At 54.7% G+C, this 25,011-nt stretch overlaps 1 protein-coding gene across 6 annotated transcripts in view; it reads left to right on the top strand.

The window, feature by feature from the left end:
* Positions 1 to 25,011, top strand: part of SLCO3A1 (solute carrier organic anion transporter family member 3A1) — a 145,061-nt gene that overhangs the window by 101,832 nt on the left and 18,218 nt on the right. For all 6 annotated transcript variants that reach the window (XM_036355572.1, XM_036355573.1, XM_036355570.1 and 3 more), the window contains exons 3-7: positions 9,069 to 9,167; positions 14,959 to 15,222; positions 19,056 to 19,220; positions 20,331 to 20,529; positions 21,761 to 21,899. In XM_036355572.1, the coding sequence (XP_036211465.1) occupies positions 9,069 to 9,167; positions 14,959 to 15,222; positions 19,056 to 19,220; positions 20,331 to 20,529; positions 21,761 to 21,899 (866 nt within the window). The remainder of the gene's footprint in view (positions 1 to 9,068; positions 9,168 to 14,958; positions 15,223 to 19,055; positions 19,221 to 20,330; positions 20,530 to 21,760; positions 21,900 to 25,011) is intronic.

The raw sequence follows: 25,011 nt of genomic DNA, 5'->3' as shown, positions 1-25,011 counted from the left end.
CCACACAGGAAGTGTGAGTTTCTCCTGGAGCCAAATCACTGATGAATTTGGGAAAGGGTTGGTGTGGTCCGTGTGTCCAGGAGAATATGACTCTGGCTGGACTCTGCCAAAACTTGGAAAGGGTGGTAGGCGACCGGGAGACCAGTTGGCCCGAGGAGAGAATGTCAAATTGTGGGTTCTCAGGCACCAGCAAACTCTTAGGGTGATGAGATCAGGGACCCCCAGAGGCAGTCTGACAGGCCAGGCCACTCTCTTGGGCTCCTGCTCAGGTGCCTAGCCCCCGAGTGAGGTCTCTGGGGTTAGTGTGGTCCCTTCGCCAGGACCCTCTGTGATCCTCGTGAAGGCTTCCCTGGGGAATCAATGTGCCTGGACGCCCTGGGCTCCCACCCACCCTGCCTCCCACCAGGGCAGCCCTGGGCGAGCGCCTGCCTCCTTCGGGGCCTGTCTGCCTGTCAGGAGCGGCTCTGAAACTGGGCCAGGCCTTTGGAGCCTCAGCATTTCTCCAGGTGGGAGCTGGGGAGAAGAAAACACCCGGACGAAAGCATGAGCTCAGCCTGCGCTATCAGATCACCCAAAAAGGCCAGGGAAAATGGGGAGCTAAAAATAGCCCCCGAGGGCTAGTTCAGGCCCTGCTCGCAGCTCGGAGCTCCACGCTGGAGGGAGTTTAACCCTGTGGGGACCTGAGGTGCTGCGATGTGCACTGGGGCTACGTGGCAACGGAGGGCGTGGGCCTCCGCAGAGCTGGGCGTTTTGTGAATGTGACAGGTGCTGAGTTGGGCCCCTCGTGTGTCTAGGTAACCATTAGAACCGTTTCAGCCCAAACCTGAGGAACATGGGTAGGGCTGTTGTCGTCACGGCCTAGGAGAGTGACAAGGGCTTCCCAGTCAGATCCCACTGTGCTACCTGTCTGTGTCCTACCCTCTGGGAGCCTGTTTTTTCCTATAAAAGGGACACAGTCAGAGCCATTACAAAGGATCACTGTAAACATTGAATGAAATCACTGAAACTCACGCCCAGGGGCAAGGTGAGGGCTCTGCCTACACTTGTTCCCAAATGAAATAAAATAATAAAATCATTGAGCCAGGCCTTGTCCAAGTTTCTGGTTTTAGCCCTTTTAGACCAGGGGTGGGGAACGTCTGGCCCGCGGGCCGTATAAGGCCTGAGAAATCATGGGGTCTGGCCCTTCCAAGTCATTAGGGGTGAGTTAACAAAGTGTTTGACCAACCATAGCAGCTAATTCTTAAGCTGATAATTTTGTACGACCCTCGAATTGTGTTATACATGTCCACATGGCCCTTGGCGGTTCCCCACCCCTGCTTTAGGTCCGTCTTATGAGGTAGGTAATGAGGTATGGTCATGTTACAGATGAGATGAATGGCACTCAGGGATTCGATTACTCTGCGATTGCGAGTGACTGGGGTTGCAGCTGTTCCGACCACGGGTCCTGCATTGGACGGACAGGCCTAATGGGACCTGCTGGGGCTCCAGACAATGGCCCCCCGGGGTGAGCCCAGGAGGAAGGCGCCTTTTGCTAAAATTCTAACATCTTCTCCCTCCCCCCACCTTCTGAATGTTTGCCAGAGCTTCCAGTTAGATGGATTGGAATCTAATTCCAGTTTTTCTTTAAAAATAATTATATCTTTGTATTGATTTCAGAAAGGAAGGGAGAAGGAGAGAGAGATAAAAACATCAATATGAGAGAGAATCACTGATCAGCTGCCTCCTGCAACCCCTCCCCCCCCGCCCAGGGATCGAGCCGACAACCCAGGCATGTGCCCTGACCAGGAATCGAACACTGACCTCCTGGTTCATAGGTCGATGCTCAACCACTGAGCCACACCGGCCGGGCTAATTCCAGGTTTTCTTTGGAGAAGAGGAGAGTGGCTCCACCATTGAGTAGTTGAGCTGCCATCAGCATGTGGCCTGCTTCCCGGGGTAATTAACCAGGGGCCATGTGCTCAAACCCTTTTACGGCTCTTTTTAAGAACATTTTTCTTTTTTTTTAAACACTGTTATTGAGGCATAATTTATATGCCATAAAATTCACTCATTTTATGGGCACAATTTACAGAGTTGCTCAGCTATCACCGCAGTCTAATATTAAAATGTTTGCGGCTCCCCTGCTGGGTCTGTGTAGAAGTGGATGAAAAGCTGTGTGATAGTCCTGGTGAGCGTGACTGGTGAGTTTAAAGGAGGGAGCCATGCCTTCGAAGGCTAGCAGCCTCCCTCGCGGTCTAGGGAAGGGAGGGAGGGAGGGAGGGAGGGAGGAAAGACTTCACTGCTAATAGCTACTGTTGCCTGGAAGCCTTACCAAAACATTGCTGATTAACACATATTTTGTATGTTATTCGTATTATATACTGCATTCTTACAGTAAAGCAGGCCAGAGGAAAGAATCTTCTGTAATAATAAAAGGGTGATATGCTAATTAGACCGGACGTCTTCCGGACGTCATTCCACATGACCTTCCTGACAAAGCCGGGGCAGAGGGAAGCCAGCCCAGGTCCTGGGTGCCTGTGGGCAGCCCGAGGGAAGCCACCCTGGGTCCCAGATGCCTGCCGGTGGCCGGAAGGAAACAGCCCGTGTCCCGGGTGCCGGAGGGAAGCCGGTGCCGGCAGGCGGGGGGAAGGAAGGCGTACTCTTGCACAGATTTTTGTGCATCGGGCCTCTAGTAGGTTATAAAGAAAAGCATAAGGAACAGCAAATACATTTACAGCGCTGTACGTATTTATCAGTGCCCTGTGTGTATGTCGTCTGATTTGGGCCACACAGCTCACCTGCGAGTGTTTGCAAATGGTCCATTGAAGCAAAGGCAGGGAAAGTGGGCTGAGCACTTCAGATTCAGCTATACTGGGGTCTCCGAGCACTGGGCGTCCCGCAGCCGGGAGACCTCTGAGCGCGGTGGCACCCGCCTGGGGTCAGGCGTCGGCAGCAGCCATTACAGGAAGCTCATTCGGCCTCGCCAGTGCACAGTCCTCACCTCTGAGCTTCTAGAACTGGGAGCATCGACACAGGCACGTTTTTCCTTTGTGGCCACTTGAGTGCGTGGCAGTAAGGCCACGTGCCCAGCTCCCTCTTAAGGACACGGCTGTGTGACATTCGGCGTACAGGCGCGGGAAGCCGCTGTGGCCCTCGCCATGGGCATGCCTCTCCGGGGAAGCTTAGAGGCCGGCCTGCAGCGGCTGGGTGAAAAAAGGAGGCTTTTCTGCTCAGCCTGTCGGTTCTAGATCGCAAGCCACGGCAGTCCCTCCCCCACCCCGCCTCCCTCCCACTTTCAAATATGAATCAGACGGTTTACTCTGTTCTACTTTCCTCTTCCACAAGGAAACCAGACTCTAAACCTAATTAAGATAGCACTTCAGTCTGTAACTAAATTCATTCACAGCCCGACTGCGCTGGGGTGCCGGCTGCCTCTGGCCACCGCGTGTTGCAAAGCTCATTGAAATCATTGTCCTTTATTCAGGCTTTAGCTGCTAGAAAGATTCTTTTTAAAAAAATGAACTCTGCTCCTCTCATGCTTGGGGGGCCACGGGCTCCAGACACTTTGATCCCGGAGCTCAGAGGTCCCCACACTCATTAATTACAGCTGTGGGCACGTGGAACGTTCTGGCCCAAGTGGCATTAGCAGCCTCGCTCCTTTGGCGCCCAGAGCTAGAAAGTGGGAGAATCCCGGATGAAGCTCCCACCAGCCAGCTCCCGCCCGCTCCCCAGGGCTGGGGAACAGGGCAGCTGTGGGCTACCAGCCGTGTGACCCAGGAGATTGGAACCTTGCTGGGCACGTCTGCCCCGTCTGGGACGTGATGGGTCCCACGCCTGTCTCACAGGGTGACTCTGAGGGATGCATGAGTTTTGGGGATCCCTCATCTGTGCTGGGCTGTAGGGAAGCAAAAGGAATAAATGGAGTTCCGTGCCCTAGTGAGCCCTAAACCCACCCTTCTCAGTCAGGGTACTCTGTCCCCAGGGGGCTTGGCAATAGCTGGAGACGTTTGGGGTTGTCAATACGAGGGGCCCCTAACAGGTCGGCGCCAGGGGTGATGCTAAACATCCTACAAGGCCCAGGACAGCCCTCCCAGCAGGAATTCTGCGCCTGTCCCAGCGGTGGTGGTGAGGCTGAGAGGTGATCTGAGTAGGCCAACCAGGGCCAGAGCGTAGGAGTGTCAGGATGAAATGAAATACTCTGCGGACAGGGGCATCGATTTGGGGGTTCTCGTGTGATCTAGTGCCGTTCAGCCCTTGGTCCCAGCTCCGTCAGAATTCACCCCCATCCACCGGGCCCAGGGCCGAGGGGGCCAGGCCTGCAGGGGGAGGAGGTGGCCTTCAGCAACGCGTCCCGTCCCATTCATCTTCCTCTCTCATCTGAAAGCCCCTGGCCCCCCACAGTTCTGCAGTTATAGATGCGTCCCTGCGTGGCTCATGGGGAAGCCTTCCTTCCCCAGAGGTGGCTGAGGGCCACCCAGGTGACACCAGCCCACTGTCTGCATTCCTTTCTTGCCTTCCCCTCCCCAAAGGGCTAAAAATAAAACGTAAACTAGTCAAGATGACTATGTTATGACGATAACATAGTTTATGCTTTTATACTAAGAAAGCAAAGCGGAAAATTGTGTAGAAGGCAAAGTGGGCGGCTGCCCAAATTAGAATCCAGGCGGTCAGAGCACGGAGGAGATCGGCTCCATGGCGTGGCCCTCAGGCTCATTCAGAAACAGCTCTGTGAGCCCCCCGCCCCCCCACCCCCACCCTGTTGCAAAGTCTCAGCATGTGAACCGTCACTGTCTATGGGGGTGGGGGGGGGAGAGGGGTGATCATAGTGTGGTGGTTCTGTCTTCCTTCTTTAAAGAGGGGTCTTGAAATGGCAGGGGACTGAATGGTGTCTGGGGTTTGCTTCAGTGACACAGAGGTAGGAGACGCAGATGGGTGTGCATGTGGGAAGCTGACCATGAGTTCCCGGATGACAGGTTGAGTTCGTGATGGGTCTCTGGTCTTCATTATTTTAGTCTGTTCTCTCTACCTGTATATTTGAAGTTTTTCATCCGTTAGAAATATCTATCGCCCGGCCGGTGTGGATCGGTGGTTGAAGGTCAACCTATGAACCAAGAGGTCACGGTTTGATTCCCAGTCAGGGCACATGCCAGGGCGCGCCGTGGGGGGCGTGCAGGAGGCAGCCGATGGCTATTTCTGTCTCTGACTCTCTCCCCCTCTCTGAAATAAATAAACAAGTGTATTTTAAAAAAGAAAGGAAGGAAGGAAGGGAGGGAGGGAGGAAGGGAGGGAGGGAGGGAGGGAGGGAGGGAGGGGGAACTGGAGGCTCCAGTTGCCGCCTGCCCAGGGCTTCTGGTGGGAGGAGCGCCATCCAGCCCCTCAGTTCACCCCACTGGAGTCGCACAGCCGGACAGACTTTGCTCTCTGGCTTTGCATAGCTGCCTCCTGCTCCCTCTTCTCCATGAAGAACCGGAGCGATTTGCCACGAGAAGGAGGCTCACAGATTGGGATCATTTCCAGTTCTGCTCTCAGGGGCTGGTCACCAAGGCGGGTCCGGGGCTGTGCAGCCTGGCATTGCGGGCCTGCCCCTACCCATGGTGCTGCCAGGCCCACGTGTGGCCTTTGTGTTGTAAAGAAGGACGCCCCTGGTGGTTCCAAGGGGGGGAGGGTATGATTGCATGAGATTTTAGGAAGATTAATCACCCGCAGATCATACCAGTTGGGGATGTCAAGGCACGGTGCGTGGTTGGGATAGTATGATTATCATCATACTGTCTGATAGGAGAATCTGATTTCGAAGGCGTGGGCATTTGGAAGTGGTCATTTTCTTGCCAGACACAGCGTGAGGCCCTTCAGTAATGCCCACAGATCTGCCCAATCATTTGCCAAAGTGCCCTCCTGCCAGGAACCCTCCCACCTGGAACGCAAACCTCCAGCCACAGGGGACAAGTGTACCTGTCATGAGAAGGTGTCTGGCGCCCCCTGGTGGCGGGTAAGAGGAAATCCGGAGCATTCCCCCATTTCCACCGATGGGGGACCACAGTCTTGTTGAGCTGAGGGTAGGTAAAGGAAGGCCCCGAGGTCCCCCCACGCTGAGCAAGGAACAAAGTCCCCATGGGTATGTGTAGATGTGCTTGAGTCCGTTCTGTCTCCTTCAGGCCACTCGGCCTCCAAGTGACAGGCAGGCTAAAGCTCAGCGCGGGAACTCAGCCCTGCAGACACAGGTTCCTTTACAATTTATTCGGAGGATTTCCATGGCCCGCAGCCTTTCTGTGGCCGCCTCCTCCTGCCAAATAGTGGGTCGGAGGACGTGCAGGCGCGAGGGCCCACAGAACCTGAGCTCCGATCCGTGGTAGGGCCATAAGCCGAAACCAAACTTCTCGGTGCCTCAGTTGCTTCATCTGTAAACTGGAGGGGGGGAGACCCGCGTCCCAGAGCGGCTGTGAGGACCAAGTTACAGACGTGTCTGAGGGCCCTGGCCCCCGGGCACTTCGAGGAGACTTACTTTGCGCCGCTGTTGGTAGTGGCATCGGCGTGGCCAGGCAGACGTGGCGGTGGGTCCTAAGCAGTGAGGACAAAATTAGGGCCCGTGGGGTGACCGCCTGAGCACTCGGTGAATGAGAATGAGAAATACCAAGAAGTGGCCGACAGCTCCGCCTGCCGGGGCTGGGCCTGCCTCTGGGCGGCCCTGCTGTCTCCCAGAGGCCCCTGGGAAAGTTCGCTGTGGCTCTGGGGTCCTTTGAAGAGGCAGGCTGTGCCCGTGTGAGAACCAGACAGAACTTCTTCAACAAGTAGCAGCAACTTATTTTTATTGATCAGAGAGAGAGAGAGAGAGAGAGAGAGAGAGAGAGAGAGAGAGAGAGATCAGTGATGAGAGAGAATCATTGATTAGCTGCCTCCTGCACGCCTCCTACTGGGGACCAAGCCTGCAACCCGGGCATGTGCCCCTTCTGGTTCATGGGTCAGTATACAACCATTGGGCCACACAGGCTGGGCCATATGTATCCCATGTTTTGCACGCTTCCTGCTGTTTATGGACCATGTTTTATTCGTGCATGTGTGATGCAGAATGCTCCTTCTCCGGGGGGACATTTCAGCCTGCATAGTTGAAGACAGAGGAGCACACTTGTCTCAATGGAGGGCACGGAGGGCAAATGGGAGTGAGAACAGTATTATGCCAGCCGGGGAGTCGGCATCGTGTTTCAGGGGCAGCTAGGAAGTGGCGGACACAGCCCAGACCCTGTCTTCTCTAGGCTGATGCTGCCATCTAGTGGCGAAGAGCCGCAGCCGACCTGGGCGCCCTCTGCACTCCACCTCCTTGGAGGGACTTAGAGTGACTCTGAGTCCAGCTAAGCAAACAGACCCCTGCCTAGGGGAGACGGCACGCAGGCCGCCCTCCTGGGACTCACCATCCCCGAGGCACAGAAAGGGCTCTGTGATACCAGTTGTGTTGCACTGCATGTAATCCCCAGTGTGCTGAAAGGCAGCTCTTCCGATCTCCACGCTTCGCTGAGGTCTGGCTGATCCCAGCGGCTTCACTGCTGTCCCAGGGTTCGCCTCCTGGTCTTTCTCTAGAGCCTCGGTGGCCCCGGAGCCTGGGTTCAAAGGTCCCTCTGTCATGTACGAGCTGTGTGGCCCCGAGGCAACTGACTAACCTCTCTGAGCTCTGTTCTTCCATTTATAACAAGAGTATGGTGACATGAACCTTGTCAGGGGTCATGAGTATTTTTGTTTGAGCTCAGGTACCTGGGAAGGGACGACTTGAAGAAAGACATTGCCTCAGGGCAGGTTAATAGGGTGCTGTGCCCCGTTCTGAGTGCTTCCGGCATACGCAGGCAAAACAGAGGACCAACTAGACCACTTTCAGTCGTAACGAGGCCGAAACACGCACCCACGTGCACTGGCCAGTGAGACGCTACGTAGAGATCCTTGTCTGTTTCCTTGAGGTTTTATCAGCAAATCTCCCCTCGGAGGAAAGCACCGACTTCCCCTGAAGTGATCTTTCCTGTGTCACGCACACAGCCCTCAGCTCCTCTGGTCCCTGCCCTGCCAGTGTTGTCTCGGCCACGGCCTCAAATCAGGCTGCCCCATGAGGCCACTGTGGCCGCAGATCCGTGGCCAGGAAGGGACCGGAGCTGGACCTGGGACCCGGGCAGTGAGCCATGCAGGCCGGGCTAGCACCATCTTTTTAAGTCGGCAGGGAAGCCTGGCTCCTGAGCCACTGTTGGAACAACAACAGATAGCAACGCTAAAATCTGCAACACCGAAATGAATACCTGCCTAATCCGACGTTCTCAGAGCACGCCATTATGTCAGCTTTGTTACTTGCTAAGTTTCATGCCCATAAACATCTCATCACATTTGGAAATAATTTGTGGCTTCAATTTTTCTTCCATCCGAGGATTCCTGAGTTTGCACAATGGGTGCTGAGAAATCGTCGCCAACCATAAATTAAACAAATTACATAGTGCCAAATAAAGGAAAAAGCAAAATTATAGAAATTCTTTCAAAAATGTTTATGGCAGAAAAATGGTTTGGTGACAGACATGCCTGTATTTTAATATGCTTCATGTGATGGGGGTGAAATTCTTGGAAAGTAAGTGTATAGGGGGCCCACAACATTTTGATTTTGATTGACCAATCAAAATATTACAGGATTCGCACAGCCGGTGTGGCTCAGTGGGTGAGTGTCGACTATGAACCAAGAGGTCACAGTTCAATTCCCAATCAGGGCATATGCCTGGGTTGCGGGCTCCATTCCTAGTAGCGGGCGTGCAGGAGGCAGCCAATCAGTGATTCTCTCACATCATTGATGTTTTTCTCTCTCTCTCTCCCTTCCTCTCCGAAATCAATAAAAATGTATTTTAAAAATATTATAGGATACCTGCACAATACAGAGTGCTCCGTGGGGTTTCCGAAAATTAGAAATGCAGGCTTTTCCCCTCTAGGATTTTAGGCTGATTCCTACAATGCGATTTGTATAGTCAGACACCTCATTCTATTGACTGGAGCCGTGTCCTTGCCCTTTGACTGTTGCTCATGGAACGCCCTGGGCTTTGTCATCTAATCTGTGTCTCCTGTTCTTTCTCCAGGAATCCTGTTCACAATGCTGGTGTTTGGACCCGCCTGCGGGTTCATCCTGGGCTCCTTCTGTACCAAAATCTACGTGGACGCTGTGTTCATTGATACAAGTAAGAGATGCCCCTCGGTTTCCGAGCCTCCCCGCTGCCTGGGCCTGGGAACGGAGCGGTCAGCCTGTGGTTCTGAGACCGTCCTAGCTGGGGGCAGCCCTACTGTGTGCACCTGGGTGGTACAGCTGGCGACCCGCCAGAGAAGGAAGGGGCACAAGTCGGGTTCAGGGGGCCTGGACTCAAGTCCGTGCTCTGCCAGTATCTGCTGAGGCTGAGTAGCTCCCTGTGGTGGAGTTCACCCTCATCTGTAAGTGAATGGCGATGGCGATTGGTTGCCTCCTCGCTGGGTGAGGAATGAATGAGAAACTAGATGTGGAAACTCCAGGGATGCGCGAGTGCTCATTGAATGCTGGTCCATTCACCTATGTGAGGACTGCACCTTTTTCTTTTCTCTTTTAAGAATATATTTCTATTGATTTTAGATGGAGAGGATGGGAGAGGGATAGAGCGATAGAAGCATGGATGAGAGAGAGAGACATCGATCAGTTGCCTCCTGCACGCCCCCTACTGGGGACCAAGCCCACGGCCCAGGCATGTGCCCTGACCAGGAATTGAACCAGGACCTCTTGGTTCATGAGTCGATGCTCAGCCACTGAGCCACACCAGCTGGGCCAGCCGCAGTCTTTTTATAACCCAGTCTCAGAAGCGACATGTCCTTGCTTCTGCTGCATCCCGTGTGCGACACGCAGAGAAGGGATGACTATACAAGGGTGCGAATGCCAAGGAAGGGGACCGCTGGGGGTTGCCTTGTCACTGCCTGCCTGGGTGGCACCGCTCTACCTCAAGCCCGATAGAGGAGGCCTTTCTCTCTGAAAACAGCGTGCGGGAAGCAATCCCACCTCTTACTGCCGATCCATCCCCGGGATCAATAAGAACTCCCAGTCCCCGAGTTCTCCATCCATCATCACTCGGCAGGGCCAAATTTACTGATTCACCCCAAAGAAATAATGCGGCTTTAAATCCAATCAAGTCACTGTGATTCACTCCATTAATCCCGCTGATATATTTACTTGTAGCTAATGATGTTACAAATTTCCAAGGGGGGAAAAAAAAGCAGCCTTACTTATTTATTCTTCAAAGGCCTGGGTCTAGGAAGGCTGCATTGGCAGAGTTGATTGGCCCTTTAAACCCTACTCCAAGGGGACGAGGGTCCGAGAAACAACACGTGAAGCAAGTCGGCTGCCATCTTACTTATCTGACAAAAAAGCCAGCTTCCGCCGCCACCTCACCGGAGGCCACACCAGCGGGGACAGCAGGCGGGTGGGGAAGGGGCGCCCTCCCAGTGTGAGGGGAGCTGCCTGGGAGGGGGAGCCACATGGCCAGGCAGCATCAGCCCTGGCATATGAGCAGCGGCCCCTTGAATCAGGGCCTGCGGATAAACACAATCTTGGAACCAAAGAACCTCAGACATCATTCTCTCCAGCTCCTCCTTTGTGCAAACGAGGAGACTGAGGCCGAGAGAGGGGCAGGGACGTGCTGACCCGAGGGGTGGGTCTGTTTAAACCCAGGCGTCCTGGGTCGGGGTGAGGGCATTTCCGCTTCAGGAGGCCCATCCCCACGCTCCCCCAGGGCATGAGCTGGCATCTTAGTGCCTCGTAGCAAGGGCTGGCCAGCTGGCTGGAGGCGGCCTCGCTTGTCTGCTCCTGGTCCCCTCGGGGTGCCAGCCTTTGCCATGCTGTCCCCACGGCCACACGTGCTGTCTCCACTTCATTCTGTCCATCATCTCACCCCTCGGGGTCCAGCGTGGTCCAGGCTCCAGGGCCCAGGCTCATGGGCAGCGTGGAGCCTCCCGTGTCCGACTTGCTGACGACAGCCTCCCCCTAAGTTCACGGTGGGCCTGCCTGGTATGTGTCATTAATGGGAGTCACTCCCCGCCTTTGTCTGCTTCCCCTCTGAAGGCCATGGGCCTGCGGTGCTGCTTCTCGCCGGCAGAGGGCAGGAGAACACAATGTATTGTGTTGGAGAAACGGAATTCCGAAGGGATTGTTCTCAGCCTGTGACTGAAAGGCCCGCTGTCTCTGAATGGGTTGGCGCTGTGCTTTAAGGAGGGGCCCTCAGTTTTTTAGGGATGATCCTCTATCGTTTCCTCACCAAGACCGAGCCCCCCATTAGGACTGTCTGGTCTGTGGGAGTGTGTCCTTAAGCGTGAATATAAGGGGCCACACACCCAGCTCATGCTCCTGAAATTCCCCTGAGAGCCAGGGGGACCTGGAAGGGCACGGCCTGGGATCGTGGGGAGGCACCAGTGGCCCTCAGGGGCCCTGCTGGGGGCAGATGAAGGAGGGAGCGTGCCTCCCTAGCACAGCCTGGCAGCGGCTGCGGACCCAGAGGGACAGGGGGAGAGCCTGAGGATTCCTTCCTGCTGGACGAATCCGCCCAGGGGCGGGGAGACTCTCTCTGCCAAGGGCCATCTGGGTATTTATCACATCATTTGCGGGCCATACACATTTATCGGCTTAAAAATCAGCGGCTCTATTTGGTCAGACATTTGCCTAACTCACCCCTGATGCCTTGGCAGGGCCAGACCTAATGATTTGGGCTCGCGGGCCGGACGTTCCCCACCCCTGAATTAGCTCCACAACCGGGACCCTGAGCATTCCATGCTGCCCTCCACCTCAGCCCCTTCCTGTCTCCACTTCTAATTAGGTCTGTAACTTAATCACCCTCCTGGAGTTCTCGGGTCCCATAGCAAAAATTCCACAAACTGGGTTAGACAGATAGGTAAATGGACTGAAAAAAAAATCCCAAAACTACCCAGAGACCCGTAGTGTCACTTGTTCATCAGGTTCGAGAAGTGAATGTCCCCCATTGGCCGTGATCCGCCCTCTCACAGCCTCGGGGACCCTCCTAGGTTGTGGGGTTGGTTAGTTTCAAGCTGGTTCAACCCTATTCCAGTGGTTTTCTTCCGAACTTATAAGGAAATGGTCATGGGAAGTGGGAAGAAATCTCAACCCCCTGTGATTGCATGACCTTCAACAGAGGGAGCAAGCAAACAGCAGCCCAAAGCTTGCACACCTTCCCGAGCAAAACCACAAAAACACGCCGAAGGTCTGAGTCCGAGACGCGGAAGGGTTAGAGAATGGACAGTGTTAAGCAGGAACCCTCCCAGCTTATAGACCAATGCAGGGCCGGCCTGCGCTGTGCCTCCTGACAGACGGACATTTCCTGCCTCTTGACAGAGGGCTGGACAGGTGGCTGGAGGGAGCCGACTTAGTCCGCTCACGGCACCCTGAGGATGCCACGCCTGGATTCTGGCCTCACCCCATTCTCTTGAACGTCTTTCTTCATCTGCGACTCCAGTTCCATTGGCATTTGGTACATCTAAGTAAAGGAGACAGGTTGGTGCTTTTCAGCGTCTCTGGGCATCTGACTGACAGTAGCCCTCGCCAGGAGGCTGGAGCTGTAGTAACGTTTCAAGATCAAGACGCAAACTAGAATCAGATTGAAAGAGAAGTAAAGAGATTTTCCTGCCTTGCCCCAAAAGTACTTCAGACGGCACCGTTGCTCTCTCCAGCCTGCCCAGGACCGCTGTTCTTAAGGAGCGTGGGTTTGCCTTTGCTAAGCCTTCTGTATCAGTCAGCGTAGGCCAGGTTCTGCTGCAGTAACAAACACCCTCAGCAGCTCCGTGGCGTAGAATCCTGAAAGTTTAGTTCTTGCTCGTGCTGTATACCCAGTGCAGGTCAGCAGGGACAGTTGTTCCTTGTAGCCTCTGGTACCACCTCAGGAGCTTTCACACGCTCCCATGACCAGGGGCACAGAGCATGGTGAGTGGCACGCCGGCTTATATGTACCTACCTCTCCTCAGAAGGGGCGTGAGGTGTGCCCTCCCCCCGCCCCCCCACCTCTCAGATTTTACTGCCAAAACGATGGTGCAAGGCCACATCCTCCTTGTTTTCAGAAGAAAAGACCCAAATGTAGACCTTGGTCATGTCTGCCGCACCATTGCTCGCTAGCCGACATGGACGGTTCCCCCTCCACGTCGCGAATGCTGGACAGTCACCTGCTGAGCGGGTGGAGGGAGTTCCACCGTAACGAGCTGAAACGCCTCCCAACAATACCCTTCATTGTGCAGAAAGGAGGCATCTTAGAAGACGTTTCTCAGACCAGGTCCGAGCCTCAGTGGTCTTCTTGGGAACCGCCGATACCAGAACGAACCCCCCCCCCTGCCCCCGGCAGCATGCGCAAAGCCACTTGGCGGGGGTCAGAGCATGCCGGCGCCTGAATGCCTGCATCCTACCTTCCGCTCCATGAACTTGGGCTAGGTCCCTGACCTCCTGAGCCTCGCTCTCTCCAGCTGGGGAAAATGGGGATCATAGAAGACTATTGTGCAGGGCTGTCGGAAGGGCTGGCAGGCATGGTGAGGACACACCGGGCCTGAGCCGCAGCAAATGATGGTGGCATTTGCCTTGGTGCTGGCTACAGAGTCTGCAGGGAGAGGCTGTTACAGATGCTGGTCATCTGGCGTGTCTGGTCCTTTTTATTCCCAAGTCCATCTATCCGCCCGGCCCAGGCCCCAGCCCTGTTGGTTCTTAGCTCCTGTGCGTGGCCCTGGTCGCCAAGAGCCTCCTCCAGGCTCCGGGGACACGAAATTCTCAGCAAAGAGACATTTCTAAGCAGCTCATCTGGAGCGCTGCCATGGAGAGAGAGAGAAAAAACCCGCCCAGGGAGTGAGCTGTGGTTTATATCTTCACGCCTTCAGCTGGCAAATCAAAGAAACGACAGTGTAAGAGCCGCACTCAGGGCCGCTGCCTCTAAGCGTACGAGCCGGCTGCAAGCTCTCCAGGAGAGGCCTGGCCCCAAACCACAGGCCGCACGAGGTTTGAATTAGCCTGCCCGTGGCACATTGGAGGCAGCACCCCAGCCATGAATGTGACGTTATGGATTCAGTACTCACGCTCGCACCAGGCATCTTCTGAGCCCTTTAGTTCTCCTGTGGTCACTCGATCTTCCCCAGCTCCGTGCGGCACATGCTGTCATTGTCATCACGGTGGTACTTACGGATAAGTCAGTGACTCACAGGGGGTGGAGGGGTGGTACGTACGGATAAGTCAGCTGACGCCCGGGGTTCAAATCACTGGCCTGAGGTCACACAGCGAGAAGTGGGCGGGATTTCAGCCCAGGCGCCTCGGCTTTTGACTTCTGTGCCACCCCTTACGACCTCTGAACCAGATTTAGGACAGGGAGTGGGGTGCTGGCCGGTGTGGCTCAGTGGTTGAGCGTTGGCCCATGCGCCAGGAGGTCATGGTTTCAGTCTGATCGGGACACATGCCGAGTTGCAGGCTCGATCCCCAGTAGGGGATGTGCAGGAGGCAGCCGATCGATGTTTCTCTCTTATCACCGGTGTTTCAATCCCCCTCTCCCTCTCCCTTCCTCTTGCTAAAAATAAATAAATAAATAAATAAATAAATAAATAAATGTGTATACATATATATATATATATTCTCCTCGCTATATATATATATATATATATATATATATATATATATATATTTTTTTTTAAGCAGGGAGTGGGGTGTTGAATGGGATTTCAGATTAACTGCTTTGGGAGGGGGAGGTGCAAATGAGTATACCTAGTAAAACTGTACCCTTGAATAATAAATGTTTGTGTGCATGCATGTGTGTGTGTCTGTGTGCGCACGCATGTGTGTGTGTGTCTGTGTGCGCACGCATGTGTGTGTGTGTCTGTGTGCGCACGCATGTGTGTGTGTCTGTGTGTGTGTGTGTCTGTGTGTGTCAGCCAAGTGCAGGCCCTGCCACGCCCCCTCGCTGATGGCGCTCCTCCCGGCTGCAGGTAACCTGGACATCACCCCGGACGACCCGCGCTGGATTGGAGCCTGGTGGGCCGGCTTTCTGCTCTGCGGTGCCTTACTCTTCTTCTCCTCCCTCCTGATGTTCGGGTTCCCCCAGTCGCTGCCCCTGCACCCCGACCCCGCCGTGGAGAGCGAGCAGGCCATGCTCCCCGAGCGGGAGTACGAGAGGCCCCCGCCCAGCAACGGGGTCCTGCGGCACCCACTGGAGCTGGACAGCGGCGCCTCCTGCTTCCAGCAGCTGAAAGGTGAGGCGCCTCATCCGCGGGCGGCCGGGCTAGGGGGGGGTCGAGGGCGGGGGGACGCTGGGAATCAGGACGGGCTGAGGGGGCACAGAATCGACCTTGTTTTGCATGGCTTGCTTCCCAGGCCTGTGCCTGACTCCCTGCAAGCCTGGCTGGCGTGTCCTGACCCTCGCGTGGGCTTTCCCGCGGGCGGGTCCCAGCCCTTAAACCCTGGAGGCAGAGCCCTGCCTTTGATCCTTGAAAGAGCAGAGCTTCAAAGGCCGAGTACTCACCTGTGTGTTGGTCACGCTGACGGCCAACCGGCCCCGTCCTGTCCCAGAAAAGATAGCTGCACCGGCGACAGGGGGGACAGCGGGGACAGCGGGGACAGCGGGGATGGCTGAGCCGGCCCAGAGCCTTCACAGGCGGCCCCACAGTGTGCAGTGGCTAATGACTCCCAGAGCACTCGCCCGCTCGCCCGCTCGATGAGGTGGGCGTGACTGTCTTGGTGCCACCCAGCGGGACAGCGGGACGAGGCCCAGGTCTCCAGACTCTAAATTCCGAGCTCCTCCCGGTGTTTTGCACAAGGATTCACTCAACTGATAATGAACCAACCGAGGAGGAAAAAGGGAGTCCGCGGGGGGTTGATGGGACAAAAGCCCTTTTGTGATTTTTTTTTTTAATGTTTTTATTTATTTCAGAGAGGAAGGGAGAGGGAGAGAGAGAGAGAAACATCAATGATGAGAGAGATTCATTGATAAGGTGCCTCCTGCACGCCCCCTCCTGGGGATGGAGCCCGCACCCAGGCATGTGCCCTGACCTGGGATGGAACTGTGACCTCCTGGTTCTGAGCCACACCGGCTGGGCACAGCCCGCACTTAACCATGACACCATCAGCCTCCCAATACCCCTGCAATACTTCCAGAAGCAAGGTGTACGTAACAAAGGACAATGTCTCAACACTGAAACGCAGGTTTTTAGCGTGTGAACACTCGTAGACATCTCTTTGAAATGACATTTCTTAAAAAGTCAGATTGTCAGCAATGTTCCAAACCCTGTGAAAAATAAACACACAGGCCCCTACAGGCCAGGATGCGCGCAGCGAAGCAGCGGGTACGTGGATGGATACCGTGGACTGAAGGTGGTGTCCCCACGCTGTTATTCTGACTCGTGCCTGTTTAAAAGATTTTGTCCCGTGTGTGTGTGTGTGTGTGTGTGTGTGTGTGTGTGTGTGTGGCATGCAATTATTTAATCCAAGAGCCGCCTCCCGAAGGTTTTAGTAATTTAACAGGAAGCTGCCCACAGAACCACGGAGGCCACGAGTGCAGTGTGGCCTGGTGATTTCTCAGCGGGGCTGTGGGGCTGGGTCCCTCAGCCACGTGATGCTGACCGCCGTCGGCTGTTCAGTCCGTTCTCATAACCAAGTTTCTCCCTTTACGTCAAAGGACCCTCGGTCCCTCTTCCATAGAGATTCGTTCTCTGATACTTGGCGTCTTTCCCAAGTGTGATGAGTTTAAAAGTTTTGTGTACCTGCAGCTCCCGCCCCATTGTCCTGTCATTCTGATTTATTGAGCTTGTCCGTTACCATTATTAAAAGCTTTCGTGTCCCCTATTATTATTTTATTCTCATTAGCTGGGCCATTTAGAGGCTCCGTCTCCCCGGAGATGTGGTTGAGCCTGTGTAGGTGGGTGTGTGCCTGAGGACAGCTGGCCAATTCATCACCTGGGGGTGCGCTAGGCACCTGCTCACCTGCTTATTCTGTGACCCTGCCCCGACCGGTTCTCCCGGGACCAGGGATGTGTCTGAGCTTTTGCTTCCATGAAGGTGGAAACCAGCACGCCACATGCCAAGGAATGCCCGTTGCTGTGGTCACGGCCGGCGGAGCCCCTGGCGTGGTCACCGTACTTCACTTGTACAGATGTCTGCCTTCTCTGCTTCCCACCGGGCCCATTACTCACATCAGACTTGCCCACGGGCAGCTTTAAACCTCCCCGTTTTAACCCAGCGTCGTCCCGAGCTGTGGTCGCCATGCAGCGCCACACTTGACGTGTGTTATAGCTCAGTTCACTGTTTCGTAAGTGCACGTGAAGAGAAAGGTGTGGTGAGTTCATGTATGCATGAAGCATCTATTTCTGGTGTGGATTAGGTTCTCAATAAATATTAGTTACATTTTGAGAAAGGGATACACATTGGAGATTGCGTGGAAAAGGCCAAGAGAATGAAAAACTGGGAAAAATAATAACAAAGTAAATAACGGTGTGACTGCTGACCCGATGGGCTGTGCGGGTGTCCCCAGGGCCTGCTCGCACTGGCAGGATCCATGGCCCCACCTAGTGAAGGAGATCTGGTCAGAGGCCACATACTGAGGATGCTAATCACGGGAAATATCCAAATAATGAGATTACTTCTAAAGAATTAAAAAGAAACCAAATATCCGATTTTTATTTTTTTAACTTTTTTTAAAAAGAAAATTTCTGTTTAAAAAAAATTTTGTTTGTTTTATTGATTTCAGAGAGAGGAAGGGAGAGGGAGCAAGAGAGAAACTTTGATGATGACAATCATGGATCGGCTGACTTGTGGTTCACACAAGAATGGTAACACACATCCCATCAATGGGCCCCCTACTGGGGATCGAGCCCGCAACCCTGGGCATATGCCCTTGACCAGGAATCGAACCAGTGACCTCTGGGTTCATAGGTTGATGCTCAACCACTGAGCCACCCTGGCCAGGCCCAAATGTCCCATTTTTAAAAGCACTAATATAAAAGGAAATCTTAATGGTTTCTGAACCCGCGTACTTTAAGAGAAATACACTGCAATGAAATGAGATTAACATGGTGCCCCCAACAAGCCCTGCTCTGGCTCTGGGCTGGGAGGATTGGGTGGGGGAGACCACCTGAGGGAGGAGGAACACGGGGAGCAAAGACCTGGGGCAGGGTGCTCCCCTGAGGAAACAGCCCGGGGCAGACATCTGGGTGGGGAGCCGGGTGCTCACGATAACAGCCCAGCAGGCGGGCTGGACTGGAGGGAGGAGGGGTGAGGTGGCAAGTGTGACCAGACCGCTGAGGGGCAGACCCCGGGCCATCGCTGGGCATGGCTGTGTCCATGGTGGAGTTTGGAGCAGGCGCCTGATGGGAGCTGATCCCATTGGCTGCCGGAGGGGAAGTGATGGCATCGGATCAAGAATGAGAACTAAGACCTAGTTGGGCTGTGCAGGTGACCCCCCAGGTGAGAGCCCCTGCGGCTCTGTCCAGGGAGGTGGCCGTGAAGGTGGTGGAGGCACGGGTGGGGGGTTATATATTTATGAATGGATATGGGAGAGCCTGGAGTTTACTTTCTTTCTTGGAATTGTTCAGATTAAGTACACATACAGTTGTAAATGTTAATTACATATATATATGTATATGTGTATATATATGTGTGTGTGTGTATATATAGATAGATAGATATGTTGATAGAACATAGTTATACACTTATAATTTATTTCTAACATATAATTTATGTGTGTTTTCCCTTTTGAGAAACCTAATCTCCTTGGGGTGGGGGGAATAAGTTGTGATTGCTTATAAAACATTTTTGGTAAGTTGTGCTTATAAAACATTTAGTGTTCCCGATAAACTGTAATAACAGGCATGTTATAGTCTCCGGTTTTAGTACTTGTCAGTGTCACCGACAAAAAAGCAGCCACGTTTGTCAGCCCGAGTTTTGAGCTGAGGGTGACTTACGGGCTATAGATTTTGGCCTGAGGAACTGGGTGATTCCACTGCTGTTGACTGACTCCGGCCAGAAGCGCCTTGCGGGCAGAGGGCCTGGGAGGGCCGTGCGTGTGACCTTGGCCCCTGCTTCTCTCCCTCAGTGATCCCCAAGGTCACCAAGCACCTGCTCTCCAACCCCGTGTTCACCTGCATCGTCCTGGCCGCCTGCATGGAGATCGCGGTGGTGGCCGGCTTCGCTGCCTTCCTGGGGAAGTACCTGGAGCAGCAGTTTAACCTCACCACCTCCTCTGCCAACCAGCTGCTCGGTGAGTCCGCCTCAGCCCCCGGGGGAGTGGGGGAGGCTGTCCCGCTCATAATCAATACGGCAGGAGCGTCCAGAGCCTGGCCGGTGTGGCTCAGTGGTTGAGTGTCAGCCTATGAACCAGGTTTGATTCCCGGTCAGGGCACATGCCCGGGTTGCAGGCTCGATCCCCAGCAGAGGGTGTGCAGGAGGCAGCTGATGGATGATTCTCATCATTGATGTTTCTCTCTCTCTCCCCCTCTCCCTTCCACTCTGCTATTTTCTTACAGAGCTCCACCTCCCTGATTATACTTTTCTGACTCTAATATTAAAATTAATTTGCATTCCCTGAGCACGTAGCAGCTGGTTGACACAGTCAACTGACCTAGAATCTGCTGATTGGCAAGGAGGAGGCCTACTGGGCCGGGAAATTGACCGCACAATCCACCCCGTGGACAAATGACGCCCGTGGTCATTTACATTTGAGTTTTCAATGAAGCGCGTTGGTCGCCCTAAAATCCCACAACTCTCTGGGAATCATAAGTAACAGGTTATGGTCCTGCTGCCTTGCAGACGGCTCTGTTTATGAGAGAGAGAGAGAGAGAGAGAGAGAGAGAGAGAGAGAGAGAGAGAGAGAGAGAGAGAGATTGATTGATTTACTCACCAAGAGCCCAGAATATACTGACTGGTTTGGTGCTCTTTCCTGCGAGGCTCTGGGGCTGGCAGGTGTGGGCCCTTTGGCTGAACAGCTCCTGGCCCCTCCGTGGAGCACCCCTGGCCTGGTTAGAAGAGGGGGGGACGTCCCCTGTGAGTGGCAGCCCCGGACCCGGTCGTTCAGCAGCCCGGAGAGCGCCCCGGCTCCTGGCCCTCCTTTCTCAGAGCGCGTGTGCGTCCCTGGAATATGTCTTTGTTTCTCGGTCGTCCCCGCACCAGCTGTGTTTCTGTGCGGGGACCCCACTCACAATAGGGGGGCATTCAGACGCCTGGCAACGGAGTTGGTACGTGTGTGTCTCCCCAGCTTTCTGTGAGCTCCTTGAGGGCCGAGATGAGGCCCCTGATGGAGACTTGGGCACCGGGAGGGCGGCCGGGAGGGAGGCCCTGCTGCCCCTGCTCACGGCCCGCCCCTGCCCTCCAGGGATGACGGCGATCCCCTGCGCCTGCCTGGGCATCTTCCTGGGCGGCCTGCTGGTGAAGAAGCTCAGCCTGTCCGCCCTGGGCGCCATCCGCATGGCCATGCTCGTCAACCTGGTGTCCACGGCGTGCTACGTCTCCTTCCTCTTCCTGGGCTGCGACACGGGTCCGGTGGCCGGGGTCACGGTTCCCTACGGAAACACGTAAGTCCCGCGTGTCTGCTCTGCCCGTCGGCCCCGCAGGCCGGCCCCCCCTCACGCGTAGGGACCGGGCGGAGGAGGGGATGGCGCCTCTGCACCTGACTCCCGAGGTCAGAGAATCGGGTGACCCTGGGCGGGGAGGGCAGACCACTCCCCTCGACGGCTCGCCCAGGGCAGCCGACAGACGCCGGGGAGTCGGTCAGACATCATCCCCGGAGGACTCACATTACGGCTTCTCATATCTGACTGTGGGAATAATGTGAAGATAGGAAATAAACATGATTTTATTGTAATATTCAGCTTCAAGTAAAAGATGGAATAGGCGTCAACAGTTCCCTAGACTAATGGAGCTATTATTACGCTCACACGGTAATTACAGGCTCTGGCCCGGGTAGGAATTGGTAAGTGTGGGAGGGAGAATAAAAAGGAGAGAAGGGAGAGGCGAAGCGAAGGAACTTTTCTTACTGTCTAGTTACTACCCTTAGATGCCGGTGTTGACAGCTTCCCCTTTTCTACATGGGACTCGGGCTGCCTTGAGAAGCCGGCCTGGAGCTGAGACTGTGGCACAGCTGGCCTGCACTTCCTCGCTTCCCTGGCCGCCTCCTCCAGGCAGGCCGCCAGGCCCACTTCTGCAGTTAAGCCAGAAGCTGCAGTGGAGCTGGGCTCAAGGAGAGACCCTTTCCTACTTACACACTAAAAACACCCCTTCTGCCCCTTCCTCTTTGCAGTTTGCTTGCTCAAGGTCACTGTGCCTTTAGTGGTACAAAAGCAAATTTAAAATATCTCAGTGTTATTTTTTGCAGGAAATCAGCACACGCAAGCGGACAGTAATTACTGAGGCAGCCTAGGCATAGTAGTTTGTTAGGCACCGCGAGGCTTGCTGTCTGCTGGGAGGAATCAAACAGAGACAGGACTGGAGAGGGGAGACGTTAGTGGTCAGCTGTGCTGGGTGGAGCTGTTGGCCCAGTGGAGGCTGTGGTAATCCAGAGAGGCAGCATGGAGGAGGTGGCCCTGAGCAGAGCTCCCACCAGCCAGCCAGCCAGCCAGCCTGGCTCCATGGTGCGGAGAGCAGCCCGCAGACGCTTAGCCGTGGCTCTGGGCTGCATCTTGCAGGACAAGAGGGTTAAGAGGAGGAAAAGCAAGGGGGTGACGCATCCCAGCAGAGAGATGTCCCTGGGGGTCCTGGGGAAGCCGGCCTTTCTCTGACCGGCTCTGTGATTTCTTTCTTTTCCAGCTCAGCGCCTGGCGCAGCCCTGGACCCCTACTCGCCCTGCAATAAAAACTGTGAATGCCAAACCGACTCCTTCACTCCCGTGTGCGGGGCGGACGGCGTCACCTACCTGTCTGCCTGCTTCGCTGGCTGCAACAGCACGGTATGCGGTTTCCTCAGGGTGCGGGAGGGAGGGGGACTCGGGCAGCCGCAGCGGCTTAAACCCGAAGGGCAGGGGCAGGCGTGGGCAAACACACCGGGTCTTCTCTCAGCCCGCCCCGCTCCGGCGAAGGGCTTTCCATCAGAGGAGGAGGGGACAGCTGGGCCCTTCTTGCTAAATCCAATTGGTTTCCCAAAGGCGTCTCTGAGCAAAGGAAAGGAAACAGTCACAGGAAGCTGCACATGTGGAGCCAGGGAAAAGACTGTGTCCCGAGGCACTCACAAGGGCCAGTGGGGGAGGACGACTCTGCGGTAATGAGCTCCCCAGCAACACGAGTATGCAAGGGAAGGCTAGAAAGCCATGACCAGGGGAGCCCTCTTCCACAGCCGAGACTGTGGCATCAATTCGGCCTCTTCCCTACGCAGCGCCCTGGGCCTTCTGCGTCTCCATCTCCCACGGTACCTTTTGCGGCTCTTTCCTTCTTGGCCGGAATTACACAGCTGGCAGGAGCCTGCCGCCTGCCATGTTCTCCCCATGGAAACCCGATGCCAAGTGACTGGTCACCAGCTCCGGCGGGTCCCACCTGCAGGGTCTCTCGCGCCTGCCCTTCCGCATCCACGCCACCCGCCGTGCTAGGGGCCTTCCTCCTCTCTTGCTTGGACCAGGGCGGTGGTTGCCTAACTGGTCCCCCAGCTCAGGGTGGCCCCTTTCTGGTCTGTCCTCCACGCTGCAGCCAGAATGGTTTCTGTGAGGCTACAAGGACCCTTGGAAAGCTGCTCTGTGAGCTGGGAGGGGAGAGCCAGGCGGCCCTGGGTTTGCGTCCTCAGCATGTGCCTGTCCCAGCCGCGCCCTCAGCCTGTGTCTGTCCCAGCCGCGTCCTCAGCCTGTGTCTGTCCCAGCCGCGTCCTCAGCGTGTGCCTGTCCCAGCCGCGTCCTCAGCCTGTGTCTGTCCCAGCCGCACCCTCAGCCTGTGTCTGTCCCAGCCGCGTCCTCAGCATGTGCCTGTCCCAGCCGCGTCCTCAGCATGTGTCTGTCCCAGCCGCGTCCTCAGCGTGTGTCTGTCCCAGCCGCGTCCTCAGCCTGTGTCTGTCCCAGCCGCGTCCTCAGCGTGTGTCTGTCCCAGCCGCACCTCCTCTCAGTCTGTGACACTCAGCTTTTCCCACACAACAGGACTTCCCTGCTTCCCCTGCAGCGGGACGACTCCAGCCGCCCTCCTGTGTGAAACCCTCCCTCCCCTCCCCTGCCTTTGGGGTTCTTGGTGCCTGTCTGTCCTGGGGGCAGCGGTCTCATTTCCCGGAGTGGCCTGCTGGCATCCACCCTGCTCTTTCCTGGGGGCCCAGGGACGCCCCGGTGGGAGGCCAGAGAAGAAGAGGGCTGAGGGCTGCCCTCCAGGCACCGAGAGTCGAAATTCCCTGCTTCCTGTCCTTGCCTCATCCCGTGTCTTTGGGGAGCAGCCATTTTTTGCAGTGGGAAACACGGATCGTTTATTTTCATTTCCAAAGATGTATTCCCCTTGCCTTTAGCATTTAGATTCCTAGCCAGTTATTAACATTTTTTTCTACAGAGAAAATAAGTAACCATGGGGTGGGGGCGAGGAACTGATTCTTAAATTAGATGATAAAGCGGTTTCTGGATGGAGCGGAAAAGAATTTTTTAAAAAGGGAAGGAGCCGGAGAGGGTGAAAGTAAAAGCACAAGCTATTCTTCCTCGTGACACCAATGTCATTCGTACTCAAGGAGTCACATTACAAATCAGGGTTGGTTATTGTCCTGTTGGGAGAATTAAGTAAATGGAGGCTGTGCCCTGAGACCAGCGGATCTCCACTCCAGAGCATTCTCTGGCCCCGAAATCATAACGTCTGGAACACGGAGGACAGGTGTCATTCAGGACAGCGTCCAGGCCGTTGTGGCGTCATCGGCCCTTTGCCGCCTCCGTGAGGAGCAGGTCACATAGAGGAGGGAAGGCCGCAACCCTTTCCAGATACAGGACGAGGGCTTGCCGGTCCTTCCTCGCAGCTGACTGCATTTCGGAAAGAAAAGCAAATCCGTATTCCAGACTGTTGGGAGGGACTCTCCACTTCCCACATGTTTGTTTTTGTTTTATGTTTTTATTGATTTCAGAGAGGCAGGGAGAGAGAGGTAGAAACAGCAATGATGAGAGAGAATCACTGATCGGCTGCCTCCTGCATGCCCCCTACTTGGGATGGAGCCCGCAACCCGGGCATGTGCCCTGATAGGGAATCGAACTGTGACTCTCTGACTCATAGGTCGATGCTCAACCACTGAGCCACACTGGCCGGCCTCCACTTCCCACATTTCACATCAGACTCAACACATAGAACATCATCTCCCCCATCGCTGTCCCCTTAGAAAAGTAATCTTCCAACCTAGACATTAGTTTATTTGTACGATTAATAGAAATTGATCCATCAGTACTGAATGTGCAGGGAACCCACACAAAAACAACTTTATTCGCTAGTGTTTCTGACAGTGCTGACGAGTATTTTGTGTTTGTAATGTGCGCTGTCAAAATAGCACGCGTAAGCCTTCCTTCAGCAGCAGAAACGAATCCAAGATCCCAGAGACTCATTTTTCTATTTTTATGGTCTCGGCTTTATTGTAATTATTTATCCCCATCATTGGATGTGAATAGAAACATTTCTCAGTGGAAATGAATGTCTGAGCTGTGGCACAGGCGTATGATTCTCAATGACTGTGTTATTCTTCGTCCGTTGGTTTCTTTATTTTCCAAAGTTCTAGACTTTTTAATCTTTTTAAGAAATGATACATTCGTACGGTTCAAAAATCAGGAGGTATAGAAAGGAGGGCGTGAAAACCCTCCTTTCTGCCTCGGCCTCCCACTTTCCAACCCCCACTCTGCCCAGTGGGTGACACTCTTACTGGTTTCTTGCAGGCTATCCTTCTGGGTTTTAATGTTTAGGGTCTTATTCTGTACCTGTTGTTTGTGGGGGTTTGTTGTCAGTGACTTACCTTGGAGTTCTTTTCATATAAGTATGTAGAGAGCACTCGCATACCTTTTTGACAGCTGTATAGTATTCCACTGCGAATCTGTTAGAGGCTGTGTAACCAACCCCTGTAGGTAGGCACTCCGGTGG

This window comes from Myotis myotis, unplaced genomic scaffold (genome assembly GCF_014108235.1).
Source record: "Myotis myotis isolate mMyoMyo1 unplaced genomic scaffold, mMyoMyo1.p scaffold_m19_p_23, whole genome shotgun sequence".
NCBI classification, from domain to species: Eukaryota; Metazoa; Chordata; class Mammalia; order Chiroptera; family Vespertilionidae; genus Myotis; species Myotis myotis.
The sequence above is the reverse complement of the archived record's forward strand: the minus strand, read 5'-3'. Positions and strand labels throughout refer to the sequence as shown.